General features: G+C 39.4%; 1 protein-coding gene across 10 annotated transcripts in view; it reads right to left on the bottom strand.

The window, feature by feature from the left end:
• The window catches only part of fat3 (FAT atypical cadherin 3), a 572,050-nt gene that overhangs the window by 114,276 nt on the left and 434,480 nt on the right, over nt 1–23,294 (bottom strand). For all 10 annotated transcript variants that reach the window (XM_062974535.1, XM_062974536.1, XM_062974528.1 and 7 more), the window contains 2 exons: nt 22,770–22,909; nt 1,652–1,927 (listed from right to left, as the gene is read on the bottom strand). In XM_062974535.1, the coding sequence (XP_062830605.1) occupies nt 1,652–1,927; nt 22,770–22,909 (416 nt within the window). The remainder of the gene's footprint in view (nt 1–1,651; nt 1,928–22,769; nt 22,910–23,294) is intronic.

The raw sequence follows: 23,294 nt of genomic DNA, 5'->3' as shown, positions 1-23,294 counted from the left end.
AGTTTACCAGTTGAAGGCCAAAATATCGGGGGACCCAAATATTGAGAACCACTGCACTAGATGACCATGGGCAAGACACACTCTCTTAGCCTCAGGGGAAGGCATTGGCAACCCTATTTGAAGAAATATTGCCATTAAAACCCTGTGATAAGAATGCTGTAAGTCAGAAATGACCCGAAGGCTTATAACAACAATTTATATCTCTAGATCAGTGGTTCTCAACCTGGAGTCCCCAGCTGTTTTTGGCCTACAACTCCCAGAAATCCCAGCCAGTTAACCAGCTGTTAGGATTTCTGGGAGTTGAAGGCCAAAAGCATCTGGGGACCCCAGGTTGAGAACCACTGATCTTGATCTTGCTTAATGGATTCCACTTATAGATTTCAAATATATATGGGTGAGACCTTATGGTTTTGACAGCTGTTTTGACAGTAAAATGGGTGTCCCCAAATGGCGATGGACTCTCCTTTTGTATTAAAAAACAAATCTGATGATACTAACTTTCTTTTTGTATGCCGCCACCATCTCCATGAAGGGACTCGGGGCAGCTTACAAGCGGGACCAAGCCCAATAAAACAGAGTCAACCAAATAAAAACACATTTAAAAATGCAAATAAACATATAAAAAGCCAATCAAGCAATCAGAAACAGAAGATTATTAAAACATCATTAAAATCAAAACCAATCTCAATAACCAGAACCAGGACTAAAGTGGGCATATCAAGACTGGAGAAGGCAGTGCTGGGATATGGGCTTGTGCAAAAATAGATTGTAGGGCCAAAGCTAGGGTAAAGTGCTGAGTTCAGTTGTGGATTGTGTTCGTTTCGTGACATTTAGATCACTTCTAACCCCACAATTCTATGATACTTTATGTACCCCAAGAAGTCAAATGTTGACCTGAATGAAAATTAGATTGATCGGCAAAGATGAGCCAAAATGAAGTAACAAAGGAAAAACACAACATAAAGTGGGAGACCTACTCATTTATAACATTTTTTTTTCAGAATTCTGGCACTCTAGATTAAATTCAAGGTGAATGAAAAGGTTCTGAAAACATTGGGAGGAGGGAGATACAATTTTTTTCTCCATAGTGTTCAGCAGCATCCACTTCACAGCGGAACAATTTCTTCTCTGTAAATTAGGCACACCAACTAGCATTTCCTGCCTTGAAAGAGTTCTGCAAAAGTCTATGATAAATCAGGGTACTTTGCTTTCAAAAACCGAGCCTGGCAAGAAAAATGATAATCACCTTGTTAACAGCTTTGGAAAGAATGCTAAAACTTCTTCTCAGAAATTCTTTCAGAAAGTCACCTCTGATAAAAGGCGCCGACATTGGGAGATTACAGTTTTTTTCATCTATGTTCTCCCTCAAGATGATGCAAAACTATTTTCCAAGATAAAAAACTCTTTTCACACTAAGCCTTACAGAGCACACGCAATGGATGAAGGGATGAATAAATAAATGCATTGCAATGCAGGGAAGGAAATTAATTACTGCTTCCTTACCTAATTTTAAAGGCTTTTTGCTTATCGGAAGTCTGTAATACACCAGTTAAAAACAGCAATCAGAAGGTTACAGCCCATGCCTTTAGAGCACATGCCTTTATAGTCAGCGATTGCACCTGAGAACAGAGCGAATATAATCTCTTCTTACCATTATATTGAGGATGTGCTTATCCTGAGCTTCGTGGTCTAAGCGTTCGGCAGTATATAGCACTCCTGTGTTGGGATCTATTCTGAACTTCCGCATGCTGACCGAGTCAATGCTACTGTGAACGATATAACTCAACTTGTGTTTCTCATCTCTATCTATGGCTTCGACTTGCAGGATTTCAGTGTCAGGCAGGATGTCTTCTGAAATTGTAACGTCATAACTTGGCTGGGAAAATTCAGGGCCATTATCATTGTTGTCAAGCACTTTGATGAGGACCTGCAGGTAAGAGAGAAAAAATAAGGGGGAATCTAAAATATTTACACGTAAACTCACTTAAAGTGGTATACAGTATGACCCCCCTCCCATATCCAACAAAATGGTACTCATAGTTTTACCTACATTCAACAAAATATGTTCTTCCTAGAAGTTTTCTGGGTCCTTCAAGCAATTTTATGGTATGCGTCTGCCAGAAGTTTACCATAGAGTTGCCCTGTCGGACATAGAAAAATCCCAGGAAATGTTTCTAGTCATGTTCTATAGCTTCCAGGGTGACTTGATGGTAATTTCTGGTGGACGGTCATTTCAACAGGGTTCATAATTATCTAATCCCACAGTAAATTCAGGAACATATTTCCAAGGATACAGGGGCTATATTGTACTGAGAAATGTATTTATTCACCACTTTTAAAGGAAACTAGGGTTTGCATCCCTACTAAGCTATGAAACCCATTGGATAAGCCACACCCAGTCTCAAAGGAAGGTTTGGCAAACCTCTTCCCAACAAAACTTACCAAAAAGGCTCTGTGACAGGTTTATCTCAAGATCATTGCAGGTCAAAAATGCCTCGAAGGCACACAATAATAAAACAGTGCACCACACATTAGCAACATGTTACTAAATCAACATAACTTGTATCCATTAGTTTAAAACATAATCATATTTTTGTTGACTTTTATTGTACTTTTATTGGCATTGTACTATTTTCAACTTATATTAACTTACATTAAAAGTCACAAGGAGAGGTGGATAAGAAATAATGATGATGATGATGATAATAATAATAATAATAATAATAATAATAATAATATATTGTTCTCTGCCTTGAGGCCCATTACTAAGAGAAAGGTGAAATAATAATTATTAATAATAATAATTTAAAATAAGGAAATTCATTACGAATACTAAAATGTCCCAATTCTCAAAATACCCCCAACATGTTACAGAACAAGAAGTAGTTCCCTCTCCAATGTCAGTACTAAAAGTACTAAAATGGTAGATGACATTGATACTCATTTAAAAAAAAAAGAGTGATTGATATAACTATTTTGAACACATTACTTCCAAGTCTTGGGAATTCTTACTTTTCCCTTTACCATAAGCTTGTGAGTTAGGCTGTGCTGACAGATGCCTGAGTTCATCTACTGCATTTCACAGAACAGAAAGGATTTAAACCCACATTACCCTTACATCACTAAAATAGGTCTAGACAACTGGGAAATTTTAAAGTACAGAAGGGGAGAGTGAAGGGAAGGAGGAATACGAAAGGACTCTTAAAAAACTTCAAGGGTTGTCACAAAGTGTTAGTCCCTATTGTTCCAGATGGCAAAAGCAGATATGATTGGCTCAAGTTACAGCACTGTTGCTTTCCAAATGAATATTAGGACAAATGTGTTGGCAGTAAGATGTGTTTGGAAGTAGAGCCAATTAACCAGGACATAAGAGACTGCGGTCTTTCTTAGTGTCTGGAAATGTACAAGAGGAGGCTGGATTGTGGTCTGCTGAGGATGCTCCCACTCTGAATTTCCTGTGATGAGCAGGAGATTGGATTAGATGACCCCTAAAACGTCTTATTCTATGCTCATCAACTCCTGACTCTACAATCCTCTGTAAGTCATCATTAATCTGGAAGCTGGCCATCAGTATGGTTTACATTTAACTGTTGGAACACACACACACACACCTATACTTGTTTATGCCCCAATTGTGCATACAATATGCTATTCACACATATCATCCCATTTGAGAAATAGATTTTTTTTTCTTCAGAAAAGCTGCTTGGCTACAACAGACCAAGCAGGCACTGGAGCTGTGTCTACACAAATTAAAACACAAACACAAACAGAAAAAAAAAACAATAACCCGAAGTTTTTATTTATTTATTTATTATTTAAACTTATATGCCGCCACTCCCCTAGGGCTCGGGGCAGCTTACAAGAAAGGCTAAAATCTAACAATTTAAAAACATCTTTAAAATATCTTTTAAAATTTTTTTAAAAAATCTTTAAAACACTCCCCCAGGGGAGTTGGTGGTCCAGTCTTCATGATGCACGGGTCCAGTAAGAATCCAAACATTTGAGGTCTAAACCTGACTTTGCTTTGCAACAGGCATAGTGGGGGGATACTCCAGCAGGTACAGGAAATTCTAGAGTTTCTGTTGGGTTTGCAGAAATCTGGACAGCTAGGGACCAGGTCTATTTTGGCCTGATTCATTCATTGGCCATATGCACACCACTATTTTGATCAGCACAGGGTACTGAATGGGTCATTTTTTCGTTGCCACCATTACTCACCAGCCATGGAGTGCTCTGTCTGAATATTGTGGTCATGTCTGTTGAAGCCATAGCAGATTGCCTGTGTGATCAGCAAGAAGGGGGATTGATCTACTCCTTCTTTGCTGATTGCATAGACTCCGTGTTATGATCTCAACATACTTGACTGATATGGCCTGGCTCTTGCAGATAGTTCCATGGCTGATGAGGATTGGGGACAAGACAAGGAGACGGGTAAGCCAATGTGGCCTTAGAACAGCTGGACTGTCTGGATACTGACACAACTTTGAAAATGGATTGGCCTGAGGAGTGTGGCCACCATCACGGCCAATCTGGAGCATAATGCTCCAGACTGACCTAGGTTAAGCATGGATTCAATAAGGAGTTCCACAATATATTCCCAGCATATACACACCCATTTGGTGAGTAGTGGGAGAAATGCCTACAGACCAAATAGATATCTTCTCTATGGATCAGCACCAGAAAGTAAAAGCAGTTCAGTCTCACACCAGTTGACTAATAATTTGACAACACAATTAATATATATGTACTTATTTTGAACACAAACTGTTTATTACATTCACAGCCCTGTCTGCTCTGCCAGTCCAGGATGGTTAAAATTCCCACCACTACAAATGACAGCCATTTTAAAGCAGATAGAGCAACTGGCAGAAAAACGCAGCTGTTTTTCTCTTGCACATTCTGCAACTGCATGGTGAGTGTGAGATCTGAAAAAAAAAAATCTGGAGGGTAAGATGAACTAATAAAAGCCCTCCCCACACTTTTAAAGTGTACACAGGGGGTAGGCGGGTGAATGGAGAGGATGTGCACTTGAACGTGTTTACAGGGCCCAGTCACATACACCCACACTTGGTGTTTTAATGGTGGAAAAGATTTACTGATATGCTATTATAACAGTATTTTATGAAAAGAAGTTTCCCTCGGAGAGACATGAAACATTAGCTTTCCACGATGTTAGTGAGACGTTTGTAAAATACTTTACCAGAAATTGCATAAACAATTCCTCCTCCCCAAATTGCCTGTAATGACCCATCTTGGGAACAGTCTAGAAGGCACTTGTAATAAAATTCTCTCTAAGTTAAGATTATTATACGTTACTTAGGAAGTCAAGGTAGCCTTGGGGCGGGGTTGTTTTGTGAGCCTTTGGGGGCTGGGGGAGCACGAAGAAAGGGAGAAGTGGTACCTAGATTTATGGAAGACGAAGGCAGGGGGGAAAGTCAAGGGACGCATATCCTGCAAAATCCACAGTGCTAATGATGACAAATATCCCTTGCTTATTATGACTAGAGTTTTGTTAATGCACACTAGGGTACTCTACTGGCCTTAACTAAAAAAATAATAATTCTATAAATTCACTAAGATTGAGTACACTTTTCAGGATTTGGCTTGCCACACCATAACAAAACGTTTTCCTTTTTTGCAGGGAGAAGAAAAGACTAAAATGAAAACCCTGATCTTATTTTTATTAGATTTAAATAATAAATGATAATATTAGTTATATCAACACTGCAAAATACACATTATGGTTACGGCTTTAGACCATTGTCTTGGGAGTAAGCCCTGCTGAACTCCGAGATCTTAAAACATCATACACTAAAACTATACATCCAAAAGTATTATTTTCTTGTATATCTAGCCTACCCTCTCTCCCCATTTAAAGGAAGGATGACTGGGGGGATTACCATGTATCTTCACAACAACCCTGTTAAATAGATTAAGCTGACAGATAATTAGCAGTTCAAGGTTGCCTGATCACCTTATGGGCTGAGTGGGGATTTGAAAAACAAGTTTTCCCACCAAAGATCTACCACCATAAAATGTGAACACTGTGAAATAAGAAACTTGGTATGAATCCTAAAGGAAGTCTTTGATCTTAAACTGGCTTACTTCTAAAGTGGATTAATTAATTTCAGTTAATTAAAATTTGTCTGTAAACTGTACTACCACCTTCAGTCATTTATGTTGCAGACTTCCCAAATGATCTCAGTGATGAACCTGCAGCAAGACCTAGGATATTAATTTATGGAGAGGGCCTCTAGCTGCTCCATAGTATGGTTCTCTCTGCAGGGCCTGTGAACCCTTCAAACAATTAAAAGAGAAAGAGTGAGAGAGAAAACCCTTACTGTTCATAGGGGAGGAGAGTGAACAGAGGAAAAGACATAATGAAGATCAGAGTGGAGGGAGAAAATTATTATTAAAAAGAGCAATAACAGGGAGGAAAAAAACAGCAGACAGAAAGAAACGATGAAATGGGGCTTCAAAAACTTCACAAAATGGGTATGTCTTCTACTACAAATTTATTTATTTATTTACAGTATTTATATTCCACCTTTCTCACCACGAAGGGGACTCAGGGCGGATTACAGTGCACATATATATGGCAAACATTCAATGCCATCAGACAAACAACATACAGTATAGACACACACAGAGGCAATTTAACATTTCCAGCTTCATGAGGGTATGCTCGATTCTGGCCACAGGGGGAGCTGTTGCTTCACCGTCCGCTAGTGACACCAAGTACTGTACTTCCTCATTCCTTTCCCCGTGCTGCTGGCAGTTTTATGGTATCGTAATGTAGTTAAATTAGCCTCCCGCATAAAGCGTACTTAAATTTCCTAGTTGACAGATGCAACTCTCTTTCAGGCTGCTTAGGTAAACAGCAAGCTGGGCTATTTAATGGTTGGGGGCTTAACCCGACTCAGGCTTTGAACTCATGACTTCTCGGTCAGTAGTGATTTATTGCAGCTGGCTACTAACCAGCTGCGCCACAGCCGATGATAGTAAAAGTCAGAGAACTCTGTAAAACATATGTACAAAAGTGGGATGTACATAAAGCTCCATCTTTCATAAGCTCAGAAGCAGATGAAAGGCCTTCCCTCCATTCCAACTGCCACTGCCCTGGCAGGATAGAAGAATAGGCAAACACAGTTACACTATGCCTAGGCACAGGAGCAGATGAAAGGCTCTCCTCCATCCAAAATGCCACTGCCCTGGCTTCAGAGCGAAGCAGGAAGAGATAGGCATTGTTCCATCATGCCTATGCAGAAAGCAGATAAAAGGCTCTTTCCCCGTCCCAACTGCCACTGCCCTTGCTATGGAAGGTGAGAACAGGCAATATCTGCCCAACTTAATCTGCTTTTCTACTGCCATTCACTTTTCCTTGTGTGTCATGTGTTGCTTAAACTGTAAAGCTGAAATTAGAAAACTGTCAAATGAACATTAATAGAATGTTAACTGCTTTGAGAATGTGACTAAAGAGCAAGGAGCAAATAGGTAACTCCTCAACAGATGGCAGTACTGGTATGCGGCAGTACTGGCTTGTTCAGTAGACTCTCATCTACAGTTCCATTTGGCGGGAACCCTTAGCATTGAACGGTTGTGTTTTTAAAGTGCAAAGTATGAAACCCTGCGCAGACAGTCAGTCAATGCGACTTAAGCAACGTCCAGTCATTGAATTCTTGACAGCAGAAGGTGTCATCCCAAAGGAGATTAATCAGAGAATGCAAGCTGTTTATGGTGATTGTGTTGATGGGGCTGGGCTGCGGCATAGTAATTTAACCGTAATTTTTATTATAATTGTATGTGTTTGGCATCTAATGTCTGCCAGTTGTGAGGCCGTCCTGACCCCCCCCCCCCCCCCGAGAGGGTGAGAAGGAAGGGATATAAATGTATGAAATAATAATAATAATAATAATAATAATAATAATAATAATAATATAATAGTGTTCCCTCATTACTTTGCGGTTCACTTTTCGCAGATTTGCTGTTTTGCGGTTTTTCAATAAACTCTAAAAGACTATTATAAATCATAAAAAATGACAATTTACAGCCTAAGGATGGGAGGAAGGAGAAGCCATAGGGAGAGAAAAGGCGCCCAAGTGGCAATGGAAGGAGAAGGAGGCGATTTATCAACACACGACTGGTTGATAAAGACTTAAAATAGTGTATAACTACTAAAATAATGTACAACTATTAAAATAAATATAGTGTCCCTACTTCGCGGATTTTCCCTTATTGCGGGTGGTCCTGGAACCTAATCCCAGCGATAAATGAGGGAACACTGTAATAGTAATAATAATATGACTGCCATAGGTCAAAAAGCCACCTGAATAACACTGATCTAAATTCAGCCAACCACCCTTCACATATTAAAGCTTGTTTAATGTGCAACCCTTTCCCACCAAATCTTTTGAAGTTATGTTTTCTTTAATGGTTTTTCACTCACACTCCAGAAATATATGCATATTGTAAAAAAAAAGTATATATGGAATTCAGCATAAAATGGCAAAGCCTTAATTTTTTGAGAGTCCCTTTTTTAAAAAGTACCTTCAATTAGGGGAAACCGACTCTGATGGAAAAAGAGAGAAGAGCTATGTTGGAAGGGTGGGGGAGAAAAAGAGAGAATCAGATAAAGACGATTCATTGTACATCAGCAGGGAAAAACAAAACCAGCATGTGTTCCCTTCAGATGGTTTGCTACCCAAATATTTTAAGAATCAGCCTTTAATATGCCATCTAGTATCATTATTCTGTCAAGCAAAAGCAATCACTGAAAAGAACAGTCAAAATTGAAATCAGTCAGAAATGTGTATACATAGTTCCTGTGAGAATGTCCTTTTGGGGTTGACATTTTCACTAGGGAAGCCTAATTCTGTGAGACAGGGTGGAGTAGTGGTTTGAGTCTTAGATTAAGACTTTAGGAGACCAGGGTTTGAATCCTCACTCAGCCATGGAAACCCATTCAGCGATCTTGGACAAGTTATTCTTGCTTGCCACCTTAAGAAGAAGTCAGTGACCAACCTCCTCTAATAGGGTCGTCACAAGTCAGAGTTGACCTAAGGGCACATAACAACAACAGCATACCTAATTTTCAGTTATTCCAATAACTTCCAAAGGATCAACACTATAATGCTTTGGACATCAAAGCCTGGACTCATGCACATCACACGAAGACATGTGTAATGAAGTCATCATTACCGGTAATTTGTCAAACATTTTGTCCTCAGGGCATGGAATTGAAAGCCTACATCTAATTATGAGAGCTGAGTTGAAGAAATGTGAACATATACAGCCCGAGGGTGTTTGGCAGCATGTATGAACTGATACTGGAAGTGTTTCAGGGCATATTCTGGGAACGGTATGTGGTGCAAATACCATATAGATGTCACCAAGGCAAGGTCAACTGTAGCAATATTAGCTGCCCGTTAAGAATATTTGGTGTGATATTAATTTATTATACAAATTAGGAGTTGGCTTATTTTATTTTTTGAAATGCTATTTACAACTGATCAATGGTTTACTTTACATCACAAAGGTTTTGCTTCTTTCTCAAAGTTTCTACTTCTAAGTTTTGTGGCAATTTACCCATTGCAGATGGGTAAATGCGCTAGACATTAACCTTGACAAATTCTCCAATTTCTACCTCAAAGTTTGTTTTTCCTTGGATGAGTATTGGATTTTGAGTGGGTTTTTTTATTCCATGAAAAATTATACTTCTCTTTAGGCACTTTATTTCAAAAATAGCACATTTCACGCATATTCTTCAAATGTACACATTTCCATATGCAATCTCCCACTGACAACAGTGTGGGTGTGTGCATTTTTCAAATGTAAGCATGTCTCCAAGCAATTTTATATTGTAAGACTGCAACCAATGTTACACAGATAGAACAGTTCAATAACACTTTGGCTGCCATGGTTCCATTCTATGGATTCTAGGATTTAGAGCTGGATGAAGTTATCTATTACACTTTATTGGGACTATAACATTATAACAGATAAGTAATATGCAAACAATAAATCTCAGGATTCTAAAGAATGTGGGCAACACAGTTTTGTACCAAACTTCTGTAACTGTGCAGAGCAGATTCCCATTAGAAACTCTTCAGACACATTTTGTTACCAACTGTTAATGGTCCCTTAAATGTGCAGATTTCTGACTGCAAATTGCATTTTGTCCATGGTCAACTCTGGGGAAGGGGTTTTTAGTTGGCTAAACTTGTAACAAAATGAAAACCCAACAAATTCTCATCCATTCCTCAGCCAATACTCCCTCTGTGTTTCCATCACTTCTTCCTGTTCTTGCCTGCAAACTGGCCACAAATTTTGGCATGCTTCTATTATCCCATTCATATGCTCTGAAAGCTCTCCTCAGGACCCCCTTCCTTGGCTTTGCCACTTGCTCTCAGAACGGATCACTTAGAAACCAACCTCCTGACAGTTAACAGAGAGCTCCTTGTTCCTGGATCCAAATGTTGGCTCTGGTTCATTAGCAGACTAAAAGAGTTCTCTTGTGACTTAATTCATGACAGACATTGATTTGTCAAAACAATATTGATATACAAGTGGCACATTGCCGTTGCAGATTATTATTACCATAGTCAGCTCTGAAAGAGATGGGGGGAGAACTGAAGGGGAGAGGACCACCATGCTGTTACTTCTGTTTTAACAAGATGCCAGGATTCATTCTTGCATGGCTGCAGAGGAGAAATGTGGGAGGTGATGGGGTATATAGCTGTTAATGTTTATTTTCTACCAAGTCCCAACGGCAAGATAGACTTGAAAGTATTTGTGATATTTTGTTGCTCGGATCAGTGACTCCTGGTCTAAGGTTTCTAAAGGAGAAACCTTCAACTTCTGTTCTTCTGGGCAGTGTTTTGGCCAATGGGAAAAATCTGTACAGTAAGACTCCTACATCTCCAGGATAACTTCCTGGCCAGACTGTGGTTACCGGAATTGTGGAAACAACCAAATATCATTAAGTAATTTCCTGATCCAGCAAATCACAGAGCTAGAGAACCTAGAGATCTATCTTTCTAGTAATTCTAACCATGCAGACCCCTTCTACGCTGCCATATAATCCAAATTATCAAAGAGGATAATCCACATTATTTGCTTTGAAATGGATTACATGAATCTACTCTGCAATATAATTCAGTTCAAAGCAGATAATCTCAATTTTATATAGCAGTGTAGAAGGAGCCGCAGTTATATCTCTTCATTCAATGGGATTGTTGAAACACCCCATACACACTGGGGTGATAAGCAAGCACATTGACAGATTTCAATTAGTTACACAATGTTGCTATTTAACAGAACAATGGTGCAATGCAACCACTCTGTAACTATAGATTTACACTACACAGGTAGTGTAGGGTGTCAGTCATTTAGTTACAAAGAAATGGCTAGTATTACTCACACAATTTTTTATTTTTCTTGGACATTCTCTAATGTTTAATGTTACAATGCTTGGTCTGTTAACTTCACATGAGAAATAAAAGTCATCATGTATTTTAAACCCACATGTTCACGAAGCAATTTCAGAATTGCTATTAGAATTTAAATCTTCAAGAGTTTCTACATCTTGTCCTAATTCCTATTGTGAGTCTCAACTAGAGCAGATCCCATTGAGTCAATTTATATTTTATATATTAGTCACAATTTTGACACTATTACCAAAATTCTACCTTTTCCCCAATCTAATTTACCAGGCATCAGCTGCATGGGGAGAAGGAGGGTCCATTCTGTTGGCAAGCAGAACACAACTGAATAACATTTATGTGTACATTGTGATCCGCCCTGAGTCCCCTTCGGGGTGAGAAGGGTGGAATATAAATACTGTAAATAAATAAATAAATTTATTTATTTACTTTATTTACATACTGCCCTTCTCACCCCAAAGGGGACACAGAGCACCTTTCCATAAGGTTTAGGGAGGCTGGGTCAGAAGAAGTTTAGTTAAGTACACTTAACTATGTACTAGTAAATATACAGAATTCCAGCCAGCATACATAATTTACTATTTATACCCATGTAGCTGCCTCACCAGATCTCCCTTACAACAGCAAATGTTAAACGTAAGAACAAAAGAAGGATATTGCGCATAATGTCAGCTGAGCCTCAGAAGACCCATTTTGGGACAGGTGATGATTCCGATCCTTGCGTGTTGGTTTCCCCAACATCTGATGCTCTCTTGGTGGCCACTGGGAAGTAATCGCTGGCTCTGCTTGGCCACTTTTAATAGCCTAGATTATTCAACCAAACCAAAATTTATGAAACCTTGGCTATTCATTTCCCTCACTTTTATCCTCTGGGTCCCATATAATACATGAAACATTTTTATTTTGTTCCTGCTGTTCAACACAACCAAAAAAACCCCTTCCTGCTTCTTACTTTGGTTAGTTTTACATGTGTTTTTTTTTCCTTGTTGGAATCAAACAACAACCAAAATCCATTGTGGTTTAACAATGGAAGCCCTGGGAAGCCTGCCATTTTGAGTTGCTTTAGAGGTTCTTGCTTAAGTCTTTTCAAATATGTTGTAATTTGATGGTGTTTTATTCCCATTTGAATCATGGAGGTGAATCATTAGTTGTTTGGGTTTTGCTGTTCATTTTGAGCTATCTGCCCTAAGCGTTTGCAACAAGTTGAGCTTGTGATGAAGAGGACAGAGCGTTAGCTTTGCATTGAGATTTGAGTTAAAATTATAGGAAAACATTGACTGAGGGGGGAGCCCTGGATAAACCAGTCCATTTTATAATGCTTATATCATTTTATAAATATCAACTTTGTTTTATGTATCCCAGACCTGAACAGAGTATGTGCTTCAGAAATGTAGACACAAAATACAGTAATAAACATTATTGTATCTGGTTTATACATTTTTGGGATAGTTATGTATTTAGATCAAAATGTTAGCCATAATCTATCCCTTCACATAAAACTTGTCAATGTGCAACTGTAGTGCCCTTCCATGTTGTTAATATGATATCCAAAAACACATTGGTTGTATCTCAAAAATGGTACATGACTGATCCAGGTATATAAAATACAACTCACAACAAATAATCTTATCACACCTTTAAAAAAACTAGCCATTTTTATTTGGAATAAGCTTTCATTGATTGTTAACCATTCAGAGGCTTCAGTCCATAGAAGGGTCTGTCAAGTAAAACTTGCTGGTCTTTTAATGGTGCTCCAAGACTGTATAGACACTGATCTAAAAATCCTACTGAATACTTTTCCTTTGCATTGGCTGTTGTCACCAGAGATGGAAATCTTGACTCTTTTGAGGAAGTTTTTGCCTTTGTGGGAAATTATTTTTGTATAAATTATGTATACAAGGTGATCATCCCTTATCCAGGAATTCTGATATACTCCACAATTCAAAATTGGTGGCTGAGATAGTGACGCCTTTGCTTTCTGGTGGCTCAATGTGCACATGCTTTGTTTCATGGAGAAAATTATTTGAAATATTGTATAAAATTGCCTTCAGAGTATGTGCATAGGATGTATATGAAATATAAATGAATTTTGTGTTGAGATATGAGTCCCACCTCCAAGATATCTCACTATGGACATATATGCAAATACAAGTACTGTATTCCAAAATACAAAACAATCCAAAATTCCAAACACCTCTGATCCTAAATATTTAAGGGATACTCAACTTGTATTGCACAAAGGACATACAATAGCTGCTCCCTTTTGTCTATGACCTTTAAAAATGAGAAACACAGGATGGCTTCTTTGCATTTAATAGATCAATTTCCGAAGCCTCCTGTGTGTGCCCTTTGCTTCAAAAAGGGAAATGGAAAATGATGTGCATAAAGAGTTTTTATGTAAATTGTTGAAAACTACTAGAAACCACCTTGGATACTGTTGTATTTTGGAGGCAAAAAAAAATCTCCTATTCACTTGTCTTTTCATATTTGTGTAATGTAGTGAGATTTTTTCCTCTCTCCAAAATGGGGCTGAGGTGGGGGATAAGTTCTCCATTTCTGCCTTAGGGACACGGACATTTGGAGGCTCTCCCTGTCAGATTAATAGTATCTGGCTGTAACAAGAACACTACTCTTAAACACATGTACTCATAAGCAGATGCATCTATACTGTAGAATAAATGGAGTTTGGCACCACTTTAATTGCTATTACTTAATGCTATGGAATCGTGGGAGTTTTACAAGCCTTCTCTGCCCAAGTGCTAGTGTCTCACCAAACTAAAAATCTCATGGTTCCATGGCAGTATGCCCTAACGTGGAGTCAAACTACTATAATTCTATAGTGTAGATGCAGCCTCATACATTTTTTCAGCATGGGGAAACCAGGAAAAGACATGTTAGTCTTCTATGTGATAGGACTCTGTCTTCACCACAGTCATAAATGAACACTTCTCAAGTATTGTTTTAAGGACACAGGTTTATCATCTCATTATTTATTTGTAACAATTAAACCTAAACAGCCTTATTTAATCAAGAGATGTTGCTTTAGTAGAAATGGTTTCTCCATTCATCTCCTATTTCCCACAGTTAAGGCAAGTGCAAATTAGGGTTCTTTGCAAGTAGAACTCAGAGCATTAACAAAGATGTTGTATTTAGGAATGGGGGTGGGTGGGATTACAACTGAAAAGACTGGAAGGAATACAATTAAATCAAAGCAGGTAAAAATCCAAGACAGGCAATTCTGCTTCCCATGTTGCCCATCAAGAATACCTTCACTTGAGGCCGAACAGCATTTGAATGCAAAATGGATGCATGCCAAGAACTGCTTCATTAACCTTTGAAGCTGAAGGAAATCTTTTGGCTAATTGCTTGTTCAGGCCATGGCGTTGTTGTAGTAGTAGGACAACCTTTTAAGCAGCTGAATTAAGCAGGGCACTTTGGAGGAAGGGATAGGATGGAGAGAGAAAAGAGCCCACTTACTGAATATTGTTCTCAACAGTGTAATCAGCAGAGATTTGGAGAAGTCTGATTGGGCTTAGTTATTAATTTGCTGACATGGATGGGAGGAAATGGCAGGATTGCCTCAAAAGAAGGGGAAATGTTTTCTTACTCAGATGAAAATCCAAGCTGGATGGGATTTGTTTGGCTTTGCTTATTGACCTTTCAAAAATTTGCAGATTTCATCATAAATCAGGTGGGAAACCTGAGTGTAAGAGAAATGAAACTGACATATCTACATAACCTTACTTCCATCCAATTAAGTTTTGGCTTGAATCTTTTTTAATGTGTATATAAACATAGACATACTTAGACAACAATTCCATAAACTACACAACATACATCTTTACTCTAAAGTGTAAAGGTAAAGGTTTTCCCCTGACATTAAGTTTAGTCATGTCCAACTCTGGGAGTTGGTGCTCATCTCCATTTTTTAGCTGAAGAGCCGGCGTTGTCCATAGACGACTCCAAGGTCATGTGGCCGGCATGACTGCATGGAGCGCCGTTACCATCCCGCCGAAACCGTACCTATTGATCTACTCACATTTGCATGTTTTTGAACTGCTAGGTTGGCAGAAGCTGGGGCTAACAGTGGGAGCTCACCCCACTTCCCAGATTTGAACTGCTGACCTTTCGGTCAGCAAATTCAGCAGCTCAGCGGTTTAACCTGCACTCTAATCACATATAATTCTAAAACTACCAACATATACATAAATTACTTGGAAAGGTAGATTTCCAGTTTACTTTTTACCATTTTCTCTATAATTTAACATGTTTTCTGCCACTTTACATCCAACAAGTTGTTTACTTCTGCTTGTTTTAATCTTAACAAGTGAACATCCCAACGTTTTATGTCTCTAACCCTGCACATAAAGTCCTTCCCTTTTTTTCAGATATATATTGATAAAATGGTTTCCATTCTTTTAAGATCTTCAGTGACTTATATTCTTCAACAAACATTGTTGACATTTTTATTAGCTCCACTCAATCTTTGTCTGGATCTTTGAAACTTCAATAAAAATGGTATCATACAGTAAAACAACAACAACACTACTATCCTTATTTAATACACAAAAGCAGAGATCCTGCACAAATGCTCACCATTACATTTTCAAAAGTCTATACTACATTGGTTCATTTCTTGAATAAGGTGTGAACTAAGCTCAATTTAAAGCTGAATGCACCAAATCTCCTCCCAAACTTGCATGTTCTACCTCTTCTTTATGTCAAGTGGGAAAGAGGACCTCGGAAGTTTCTACTTTTAATTAACCCATTCATTCTCTCAATTAGCAAACTGTGTTTAATATTAACTATGGTGATTTTAAAAGAAGACAGCTTGAAACTATTGCTACTTGTGTCAACTTCCTTAAACTAACCACAGCTTATGGTGATTACAATTCTACGTTCAGCTAATGCTGCAACCTCTAGATTCCTTTTACACAATTATAGTCCCATGTTTCCACTTTAACTACCACAGCAATGCTGTATGGAATCCTAGAGTTTGTAGTTTGGTGTGGTTCTAGAATTCTCTGGCTGACGATTCTAAATTCCTCTACCTGAATGGCAAATTCCAGGATTTCGCAGGATGGAACAATGGGACTCAGAGTGAAATCATAGCAATATTGCTGTATATTGTGAAATAGTCCCTTGTTCACCTGAAACAGAACTAGGAATTCTTAATTTTAACCTCCTCTTCGCTGTGTGGGAAGAAATGGATGAAAGTATACTTAGTTTAGTACAACAAGTATTTGGTATGCAATCTTTGGTTGTAAAGTTTATTGTGACAGCTATTGTAGCCCCGAGGTACCTTCAAGCAAAGGAAACAATGAGGCCACTTGATTCCAAGCATTTCTGGACAAAGAATGGAAGCAACAAGCAAACATATCCTGAGGCAATTCTATACATGCACACACCCAAAGACTGACATGTGCAAAACCAGACCTCTGGAAAATAAATGCATGACCTGGAACAGTGATGAATTGAGCAGGGAAAAAATACAGAATCCCCTGGTTGGCGTTAAGTCCTCCTGGTTCAGTCTTTGTTAGAGTTAATCAGTTTGACAGGCACCTTCATACTCAATGCTTGGACAATAAATCAAATAAATCAACATCTTTCTTGCCACGGTCACTGTTTTACTTTATATTCCAGGAAGACATTAAGACAGAATTTTTCTGTCAGGGATGCAAGTATTGTGATCATTCTACCACAAAATAAATATGGTAGCCAATGCTATAAATCACTACTGACCGAGAGGTCATGAGTTCGAAGCCCGGGTCGGGTTAAGCCTCCAACCATTAAAAAAAAAAAAAATAGCCCCGGCTTGCTGTTGACCTAGCAGCCCCGAAAGACAGTTGCATCTGTCAAGTAGGGAAAATTTAGGGACGCTTTATGCGGGAGGCTAATTTAACCAATGGACGGTGAAGCAACAGTTCCCCTGTGGCCGGAATCGTGAAGCTGGAAAGATGTTTAAAAAAATGCCTCTGTGTCTGTCTAAAACTGAATGTTGTTTGTCTGTTGGCATTGAATGTTTGCCATATATGTGTTCATTGTGAGTCCCCTTCGGGGTGAGAAGGGCGGAATATAAATACTGTAAATAAATAAATAAATAAATAAATAATGCAGTTCATTAGCCCATATAAATGAATGCCATCACAACAACCCAGTGATTCCGGCCATGAAAGCCTTCGACAACACATTGACTGTATTTTAAGCAAAGAATATGTTACTGTGAACAAAATAACATTTTTACTTATATATTTCAAACAACCATTTAATAAGATAAAACCCTGGGGTGAGGAGCCCAGGATTCCCATAAAAATAATATACTGCAAATTATGCAAATCTCTATGAATTTCTAGTTCTCCAAACATGACCATATGGTCAATTTCTGCTGGAAGTTAAACAGAAAATTGTATTGGAGGACCAAGATATTCCTAGAGAGATGTTCTCTCTGGAAATCTCTAGGCCCTCCAGCATGACTAGGTCCACAAAATCACACTGGAGGATCTGTAATCCTAGAGAAAACATTTTTAATCAAGCCCATGAATAATTAAATCGACAAAAGTCAAAACCACAAATTTGGAGATATGACTGTAGTTCATTAGATCATTTTTTAAACATTCCTAAATTATGTGTTGTCGAAGGCTTTCATGGCCAGGATCACAGGGTTGTTGTGTGTCTTTCGGGCTGTGTGGCCATGTTCCAGAAGCATTCTCTCCTGACGTTTCGCCCACATCTATGGCAGGCATCCTCAGAGGTTGTGAGGTATGGAGAAAACTAAGCAAAGAGGTAAATATATATCTGTGGAAAGTCTAGGGTGGGAGAGGTCAGTGTGAATGTGTGTAGTTAATCACTTTAATTAGCATTGAAAAGCTTATCTGCTGTCTTCTTCCTGCCTCTGGGGCATCCTTTGTTTAGAGTCGTTAACTGCCCTAGGTTGATTCATGTCTGGAAATCCTCTGTTTTTAGAGTATTGCTTTTTATTTACTGTTCTGATTCTTGAGTTTTTTAATACTGGTAGCCAGATTTTGTTCATTTTCATGGTTTCTTCCTTTCTGTTGAAGTTGTCCACATGCTTGTGGATTTCAATGGCTTCTCTGTGTAGTCTGACATGATAGTTGTTAGAATGGTCCAGCATTTTTGTGTTCTCAAATAGTATTCTGTGACCAGGCTGGTTCATCAAATGCTCTGCTATGGCTGATTTCTCTGGTTGAATTAGTCTGCAGTGCCTTTCATGTTCTTTGACTCTTGTTTGGGCGCTGTGTTTGGTGGTCCCTATGTAGACTTGTCCACAGCTGCATGGTATCCGGTAGACTCCTGCAGAAGAGAGAGGATCCCTCTTGTCCTTCGCTGACCGTAGCATTTGTTGGATTTTCTTCGTGGGTCTGTAGATAGTTTGTAGGTTGTGCTTCTTCATCAGCTTCCCTATGCGGTCAGTAGTTCCCTTGATGTATGGTAAGGACACCTTTCCTCTGGGTGGATCTTTGTCTTGACTCTCAGGGCTTGTTCTTGGCCTTGCAGCTCTTCTGATGTCTGTGGTGGAGTATCCATTGGCCTGTAGAGCCCAGTTTAGGTGGTTGAGTTCACCTTGGAGGAGGTGAGGTTCGCAGATTCTTTGTGCACGGTCTGTCAGGGCTTTGATTGTGCTCCTTTTTTGACTTGGGTGATGGTTGGAGTTTTTATGAAGGTATCTATCTGTGAGTGTAGGTTTTCTGTAAACTGTGTGGCCCAATTGTTGATTGGGTTTGCGGATGACCAGAACATCTAGAAATGGCAGTTTTCCTTCCTTTTCTTTTTCCATGGTGAATTGGATGTTTGGGTGGATGCACACATTCACACTGACCTCTCTCACCCTAGACTTTCCACAGATATATATTTACCTCTTTGCTTAGTTTTCTCCATACCTCACAACCTCTGAGGATGCCTGCCATAGATGTGGGCGAAACGTCAGGAGAGAATGCTTCTGGAACATGGCCACACAGCCCGAAAGACACACAACATTCCTAAATTATATTCACTCCACACCTGCCTCCTAGACACCTCTGTGGATTTATAGAGGAGGGCTTAGTGCCTTCAAAAAGGTCTCTTAAGTTTCTTTGGTTAAGTGCCATGAAAGCTAACATACGAGTAACATAACCCCTGTGTGAATTTTAAAACACAGTCATTTGATTCCCTTTACTATGGTAGTAATGTGCTACGTGGAGAGGCTAGGGAGGGTTAAAGGAAGTTATACTGTGTTTTTTTTAGGGAGGGGGGAACTGTATTAGATGGGCAAGGGTGTAGTTACTGTAAAAACTAAAGCTGTTAGGCAGATCCATACCATTGATCATATTACTAAAGCAAAACATCTCTGGCATTTTTACAATGTCTTTTACCACCTGCAACTGTCTAGATCAACGGAAAGAAAACACAGATGAAATCAAATAAAATCCAAGGATAAGCAGGTGGCATGGGAGAAAATGATATAGGCATTTGATTCCACAGGTTGGAGCTCATCTGTTGCATGGACAACTCTAGCTGTGCTCTTTCCAGACAGGAATTCAAAGCTCTTAAAAGAAGCAAACTGGTTTATTGGATGATTTCTTACTGCCACACACTTCTTTCAGAATTATCCCCTTTCTTTTTCTTTTTCTTCTTTTTTTTTTTGCAAGTCTCAGTAAAAGTGCAGGTGCTTTTATGCCTGAAAGGCAAACAGCAACATGCTGGGAAGGGGGACAAGGGTTTTAAAGAACTGTCAGGAGACTGTTACTGATCCTTTCCAACTGCAAAGTTTTATCTTATTAAATGGTTGTTTGAAATATATAAGTAAAAATGTTATTTTGTTCACAGTAACATATTCTTTGCTTAAAAGAATAGCACCCACGTCCATATTGATTTTCACTTGACAAATTTTCGATATGAGAAACCCAAGGCATACTTCTCTGGAGAATCCCAGTTGCTATTTTTCCACTGCAAAGAAGAGCTGGTGGTACAATTTAAAGGGCAGACAGGAGAGAAATGCTCTATCACTTTATTGCCTACACCTCCATGATCCTTGTTGTCAAAGTTCACAATAATGTTTTTTCCCAGTAATGTACAGAGAAAATGTTTCTGCCAGTGGGTTGCTGAATAATGGCCAAACTACACCTTCTGCTCTATGCTTCTCTTCTACATTTTCAGGCCCATGTCTCCCTTTGCAATACAGAACAAATAGATGAGAGTTCCTACTTTCCAGGGCATTGTATCAGCAAGTAATCTATATATATAATAAAAGTGAATGTTTGTATGCGAGTATGTATCAGAGTTTTGATTGGCCTGGCGGAATATGTATCAGCGTTTTGATTGGCCTGGCGGAATATGTATCAGCATTTTGATTGGCCTGGCGGAATATGTATCAGCGTTTTGATTGGCCGGCCGGAATATTAGCCAGCTTTCTGATTGGCCTCCACTTTCACAGGCCACTGGGACTGCTGAGGCAAAAACTACTACCAACTGGCTTCGTTCGGCCTACTTATCTCCTCAGAACGAAGCTAGCTTTGGTACTGTTAACAGCTTTTGGCCCACTCACACATTCACAGCATTCTGAATCCAACTAATGATGGAAAATAATTATGTTTTAATGCTTTCTTTGTTTATGAAAACTTCTACCCCCTCACCTCACCCCCCCCCCCCCTTCAGCGCTTCTACTGACAGGCCAAGGCCTTTGCAGGCTGCTAGGCCCTGCTAGGCCGCAAAGGAGGGGGCCATCTTCCCCCCTCAATACTGTTCCAAAGACAGGTTTTCCCTGGCTCATTGGGACACAGTACTATTCACAGCCGACTAAAGAGAAAATAATGACTATCTTTTTATTCTTTCCTTTTAAGGATTGTTTACCCCCCCCCCCCCCCCCAGTTTTTACTGAGGCAAAACACTACCACAGAGCAGGCTTGGGCCTACTAACTCTAACAGGCCTGACACATACAGTTCCCATGACCTTACTATACACCCGGGCACTGTTTGGAGTGGGATGGACCATGGATGATGGACTTGCATATGGGAGTTGTAGTTCACCTGCCCCCACTGAACCCTGCTATGTCTTATTTATACTACTATTGCTTGACATTACTTTTATGTTTTATTTATATGGTGGATGTTAGCACGTGGCTTAATGACCTTGCAAGCCAAATATCAGAATTAAATAAATAAATAAATAAATGTCTCAATGGTATGTATGGTTGGAATGACCTTCGGTCGGGAGGGCTTGAATGGTCTCTTCCTTTGTGGCAGATGGGGCTGGACTGGATGACCTTCAGAGACCCCTTTCAAATCTAGGACTCTATCTATCTCCCAATCGTATTTGTGACTGGATGGCCATCTGTCAGGAGGGCTTGGATGGTGTCTTCCTCTATGGCAGAAGGGGGTTCAACTAGGTGGGCACCCCTTCTAACTCTAGGATTGTATGGAAGCCTTTAAACCAGGCACAGGCCAACTTGGGCCCTCCAGGTAAACAATTCAGTTCTCAAATAACCCGGGCACCGCCGAGTCCCCAAGCTAGTGTAAACTAAAAATCAAGGGAGGGGAAAGTTCAGCATGAGAGATGCATGTAGTTGTTGAACTCAGAAATTGTTTTAGAGCCCCCTGCCCCCAGCTCACTGAGCCAAATTTTAAAGTTCTTTGGGTGCTGTTTCTTGGGTGATTTTTTTCCTGAAAATGCCCCCCAAATGCTTACAAATCCAGGGATTTATCTCATCCACCCTGAACCCTCACCACGTTTTTAAAAAACCAAGAATCAGCTGATATCTTAGCAATATCAGTAGTAGATTAGGCGTCTTCTTGTTGATCATTTTATGGAGAATGAATATTCTTTCAAGGATCTAGACTTTTAGTTGCCTGAGAATGCTTCTCTCCAAAATGATAGGACCCTGCATTGAAAATGAAATTGATTGGATACTTGACAATAGTTTATATGTGGCCTTAGAATATACGCATCTACCTTAAAATTCACTTTTTCACATATCCTCCACATCTCTGTTCTGTGGAAGAATTGTTATGATATGATGCCCTCTAATTTTTTTCCACATTAGACCAGAAAAAAATTAGCATCACTTCTAGCGCATCAAGATACAAGTGTGCTATTCATGGGACATCATTGGGACAATTAGCCCAAGCTTCCTCACTCAGTTGACCACATTTTGTATAAAGACAACTCAGTATAACTATTGGCTCATTATGAGCGATTTCTCAACAAGCCCCCCCCCCCCCCAACAATCAAATCCAAGTTGTAATTGCATGGTTTGAACATATAACATGTGAAGTGGCCTGAGGCTTTTTTTCTGGATGAGAAAAGAGATACGAGACATAACTAGGTGCTACCTGAGTGCTTGCCACGTTTGTCCCATCGGTGACTTCCACGGTCATGTTGTACACCGACCTCTGCTCAGCATCCAGGGGTTTCGCGATGACAATGGTCCCCACACCTTTGTCTGCGTCGAAAGAGCTCTCGAAATTCCCCCCTAATTGTCGTTACAACAGAAGGTACAATTAAATCTCTGAAAGATGTATCATTGAAAAATAACATCTACAGATCGGGGTTATGGCAATTTACAGAGGAACGCTGGTACATCACATGCACTGCACAACAAGCAATCTTTATTCTAAGCTAATTTCCCCCCTTTCAAGCATTGTTTGTGTATTGTAAAACAGATGTCATAAAGGAAGGTTTGAGGGGGGAGGGAAAGGAAAGAACAACTCATATTGCAGACAAAAGATTCAGCAATGTATTCAAGCGAAGCATAATTGATTTCTTCAAAAGTCTTTACAAGGCTGTTAACCTGTAGAGACTTATGCCCTCATTAGTACAAACACGCAATTCCCTCCCTTCATTAGGTATTCATTTGG

Source organism: Anolis carolinensis, chromosome 3 (assembly GCF_035594765.1).
Source record: "Anolis carolinensis isolate JA03-04 chromosome 3, rAnoCar3.1.pri, whole genome shotgun sequence".
Taxonomy (NCBI): domain Eukaryota; kingdom Metazoa; phylum Chordata; class Lepidosauria; order Squamata; family Dactyloidae; genus Anolis; species Anolis carolinensis.
The sequence above is the reverse complement of the archived record's forward strand: the minus strand, read 5'-3'. Positions and strand labels throughout refer to the sequence as shown.